The sequence below is a fragment of the Mustela nigripes genome, chromosome 1 (genome assembly GCF_022355385.1).
Source record: "Mustela nigripes isolate SB6536 chromosome 1, MUSNIG.SB6536, whole genome shotgun sequence".
In the NCBI taxonomy this organism is placed as follows: Eukaryota; Metazoa; Chordata; class Mammalia; order Carnivora; family Mustelidae; genus Mustela; species Mustela nigripes.
In genome coordinates, this window is record NC_081557.1 from 13,658,286 (window position 1) to 13,663,145 (window position 4,860).

The window sequence follows — 4,860 nt, forward strand, 5'->3', positions numbered from 1 at the left end:
TTACTTTAGAGCAGACTTCTTCAAGGATATATAAATGCTTTATTTTCAAAATTTGTTCATGTCCTGGGAAGATGTTATGCTAAGTAAAATAAGTTAGACATGGAAGGGCAAATCCTGCATGATCTAATGTAGAAAGTAGAATGGTTGACAGGGGCTGGGAATGGAAGAAGAAATGAGGGAAGTGTTGATGCAAAGTTCTAGTTATGCAAGACACATATGCTCTGGAGATACAGTAGAGCAATGTGACTATAGTTAACAGTACCGTAGTGTGTACTTGCAATTTGCTAAGAAGGTAGATCTTAAGTGTTCTTATGACAGAGAGGAAGGAAGGAAGGAGGAAATGGTAATTATGGGAGCTGATAGATATATTCGTTAGCCTGTCACAATTATTTCACAATGTATATATATATAATTTAAAACATAAAGTTGTACTCCTTAAATATATATGATTTATGCTTGTCAATTATATCCCAATAAAGATTAAAAACATTGTCCACTGGGGATTTTATCATCTTGACATTTAGCAAAACATAATGTAAGGTTACTATATTCATAGAATCTTGCTAATTATACCTGGTGCACTGTGAATGGCAAGATCCTTTGATGCCTTAATAACATATAGGAGTCAAAAATTAGGGGGAATATTTAATACACAAATATTCAGAGTACAGTAGTTTCCTCAGTACGTTTTCTTTAAGCTGAGTTTTAAGGAGTACTCTTTGCACTTCCATCCCCTCCAAAGTAAAAGACACATTGCTGTGCCACAAACTCTCAGCAATTCAGAAATGCGTACAGCACTTTGGGGGACTGTTTGGACTTACCAGGCAGCATATGCCACATTTGAGATTATAGCTCTGAGCCATTTGCTGGGTATTACAGCAGATGACCTGATTTGATTCAGTTACAGGGAAAGAGTAGATTCTGCAAGTGATCCAATGAATTTGGAGATATCTGTATTAGAAACAATGGTGCTTGGGTCCTTGGAAGCTCAAATCCACATCACCACAAGGACCTTGGAGCAAACCTAGATCTTCTGAAGAAGAAATAAAATAGCTTTCCATGTTCTACTGTGCCCTAGTAGAAACTAAATGATCCTGGATGAAAAGACACCAAGTGAAAACTCAGCATCAGTTACCAATAATATGTTATAGGTTCACCAACTCACAATTTGGGGCTGGCACAATAGCAGTCCATTGAAGATGGAAGTAATTCATTTATAACCTAGTTAAATTGTGTTGAAATGGCACCAATAATTATATGAACAAGTGATCCAGGTTTTTGTATTATTTGTCTCTGCTCCACAGACTCCTGCCAATGTATGTTATGGTTTCATGTGTTAGAGGTCCCACTGAAGAAGTTCTAAATAAAATTTGGGCCGAGTGCAAAGAAAGCTGCCATGTTATGGAGGAATTAGTCATAAGCGGACTTGTGCCTTATTACATTCCAACTTACAAGGTTGTTCTGAAGGATGGTAGTAGGATTCTTCTCATAATTCCATCCTGTGACCTAATTTCTGAATTTGTGTCTCCTCTTCCTACAATATTAGGCTATTCTGAGCTATAGGTTTGGAGTTCCAGAAGGCAAATATTTCTACCAGCGTCTTAATTAGTGTTTTAACAAAATGGAATCTGTGACAACTTCACACTTACAGACCAACAGGCAAAGAATGAATTAGTGTGGTGGCTAAGGTGGTCAGTTCTAATTAACATAAAAATTAGGAGTGCCAATGCACAAATGGGCTGGAACACAGAAATTCAGAATATCTTTAGAACTTTCTTGCTCAGTGATAATGCCATTGTCATTGGGCAACTGCAAAACATATACATTAACAAGGACAAAGCAATTAGATTCTTAGTAACCATGTGGAATAAGGCTTGTGTCACTCCATTCAGGGGTAATTGGTGCAGTTAAAGTCCTGGCTGAATGGGAGGAAAATATAGAAGGGGTAGTGTTTGAACGATCATGTTAAAATGTTCAGCCAAGAAAGTTTGGCAGCTGCTTACAAAACTAAGCATAGTCTTACCACATGACCCAGCAATTGTGTTCATTGGTATTTAAGCAAAGGAGCTGAGAACTTAAATCGATGCACAAACTTGCACACTGATGTTTATAGCTGCTTTATTCATAATTGTCAAAAGTTGGAAGCAGCTGTCATTTGGTAGGTGAATGGATCAATAAACTATGGTTTATTCAGACAGTCGAATGTTTTAGTACTAAAAAGAAAGGAGCTATCAAGCCATGAAAAGACAGGGAGGAAACTTACATGATCACCAAGGGAAAAAAGCCCATCTGAAAAGGCCACATACATATGATTCTAACTCTATGACACTCTAGAAAAGAATGGAGGCAGTAAAAAATTCAGCAGATGCCAGGGGTAAGAATGGCCAAGGACAGGTGAATAAGTAGAGCACAGAAGATTTTTAAGGCAATGAAAATATCTGCATAATATCTGTATGATAGATATAAGTCATTTTCCCAACCCATACAATGTACAACATCAAGAGTGAACACTAAGGAGAACTATGGACTTTGGATGATTATGATATGTTAGCATAGTTATAATAAAATAAAGTCTTTAAAAAATGCTCAACCATATCAATAGGGACATATAAAGTAAAGAGCAAGGTCACATTTTCAGGCATTTTTAAACCAAAACCCTTCGAACAAGCACCTTGTTATCTTTTACTCCAATTCAACTATGGAAGTAAATCATATCTGGTATTTTCAATAACATTCACATAGTTGATGTCCTGCAAGACCACCTAAAATTTTCAACATCACAGTGAAAAAAGATAAAGTTATGCTATTGAGTTGCTTTGTTCTTCACCTCTATTACTGAAGCATCTCCTGGAAAAACAGAATGGATGGTTTTTATCTCTTTTTTACAATTCAACAATTAAACAAGCATTTGTAGAATATCTACTACAAACATGTGAGCAAAACCAAGAAAATATCTATTTTTTTTTCAAGGAGATAGTGATCAGAGAACTGAGCTTTAGAAAACAAAAGTTTCTACACTTACTGGCACTGTACCATGTATAAGCCTTCACTTAAATTCTTAACATCCAGTATTTCTTAAAAAAAAAAAAAAAAAGAAAATACACACACCTTATTGATTACTAGAATATACCTTTTCAAAAATCTTCTTGAAAGCATTTTTTACTTCCTGATTCCTCAAGCTATAGATTAAAGGATTTAACATGGGAATCACCACTGCATAGAATACCGAGGCAAATTTGTCTTTATCCAGTGAGTGGCTTGACTTGGGGCGCAGGTACATAAAACTGAGGGTCCCGTAATATACAGTAATAGAAAACAGGTGAGAAGCACACGTAGAAAAGGCTTTTTGTCTTCCTGCAGCAGAATGGATCTTTAAGATGGCGAAGACAATGAACACATAGGATAGGAGAACAGTGATAAGAGAACAGAACATATTGAATCCAGCAATGATGAACAGCATCAACTCTTTGACTTGGGTGTCAGAGCAGGCGAGAGCAATCAAGGGAACATCATCACAGTAGAACTGGTTAACCACATTAGAGTCACAGAAGGACATGTGGAATGTAGCCGCTGCTTGAATGAGCCCCACGGTGAATCTGTAGATGTAAGAGCTAGTGACCAACTGGATGCAGAGTTTCCTGGGCATGAGAACGATGTAGAGTAAAGGGTTGCAGATGGCCACATACCGATCATAGGCCATGACAGACAGCATGAATAATTCCCAGACTGAAAATGTGATAAAGCAGCCCACTTGAGTGGCACATGCATAAAATGGCATGCTTTTAATTTCTCGTAAAGAGTTCACAAGGGTGTTCGGAGTGATGGCAGAGGTACCATAAAAATCAACAAACGCCAGGTGACAGAGGAAAAAATACATAGGAGTGTGAAGTTGAGGACTGATTTGGATGAGCACAATCAGACCAAGATTACCCAAGACAGTAACTAAGTAAATCAATAGGAAAACACAAAAGAGAGTGGCCTGAAGCTCCAGGTTATCTGTGAGGCCCAAGAGGATGAACTCAGTGACTACTGAATGATTGCCTTTTGCCATGAAATAGATGAACAGTAAATGATGAATGACAAATCTACAATAAACTCCTCTAGGGGACACACTCTGAATAAACTTCACTCTGCTAGGAATAATCAATTCAATGTGAGAGGATAGCCCTGGCGAGCCGCGGTGTTACGTTAAATTCAGCCAGAGCACAATCTTGATAGCGTTCTGAATTTTGTGTGGATTCCGTTTATGCTTTTAGTGTGAAAGGATTTGGTCCAGGCAGAAATTCCATGATATAAAGTTCACCAAGATGCTGAAGAAGAAGAAGAAAGAGTACTTTTATTAATTTTTTATAATCAATACAATGGCAAAGTCTGTGTTGTACTTTTCTTTAAATATAAAGAAATAAACATGAAGAAATAAACTTGAATATTTCTTTAAATATAAAGGAAGGAACGTGAAGAGTGCAAGTGGCTTTGACAATATATATCAAAATGATTTCTTAGGCTATAGGTCATAAAATTATTACAATTTCATCATTTCATAAGAATATTAAGAGTTACCAAAATCGTGGGTAGAAAATATAAAATGAAAGTCAAAACCAAACTATTAGTACTATTTTTAGATATCCTGTTTGGTGTAATTTGCAATTTTCTTCTTTTTACTAATCTCCATTTTTTTTTTTAATACACATATGCTGGTATCATGCTTAGTGAAATAAGTCAATCAGAGAAAGACAACTGTCATATGATCTCCCTGATATGAGGAAGTGGAGATGCAACATGGGAGGTTTGGGGGTAGGAAAGGAATAAATGAAACAAGATGGGATCAGGAGGGAGACAAAACATAAGTGACTCTTAATT

At 36.6% G+C, this 4,860-nt stretch overlaps 1 protein-coding gene across 1 annotated transcript; it reads right to left on the reverse strand.

Annotated features, from left to right (window-relative positions):
• Positions 1 to 3,109: 3,109 nt before the first annotated feature.
• On the reverse strand, positions 3,110 to 4,051 carry LOC132009968 (olfactory receptor 5AL1-like). The gene has a single exon (XM_059387971.1). It carries the CDS (start codon positions 4,049 to 4,051, stop codon positions 3,110 to 3,112), a length of 942 nt encoding a protein of 313 aa, XP_059243954.1.
• Between the last annotated feature and the right edge of the window lie 809 nt (positions 4,052 to 4,860).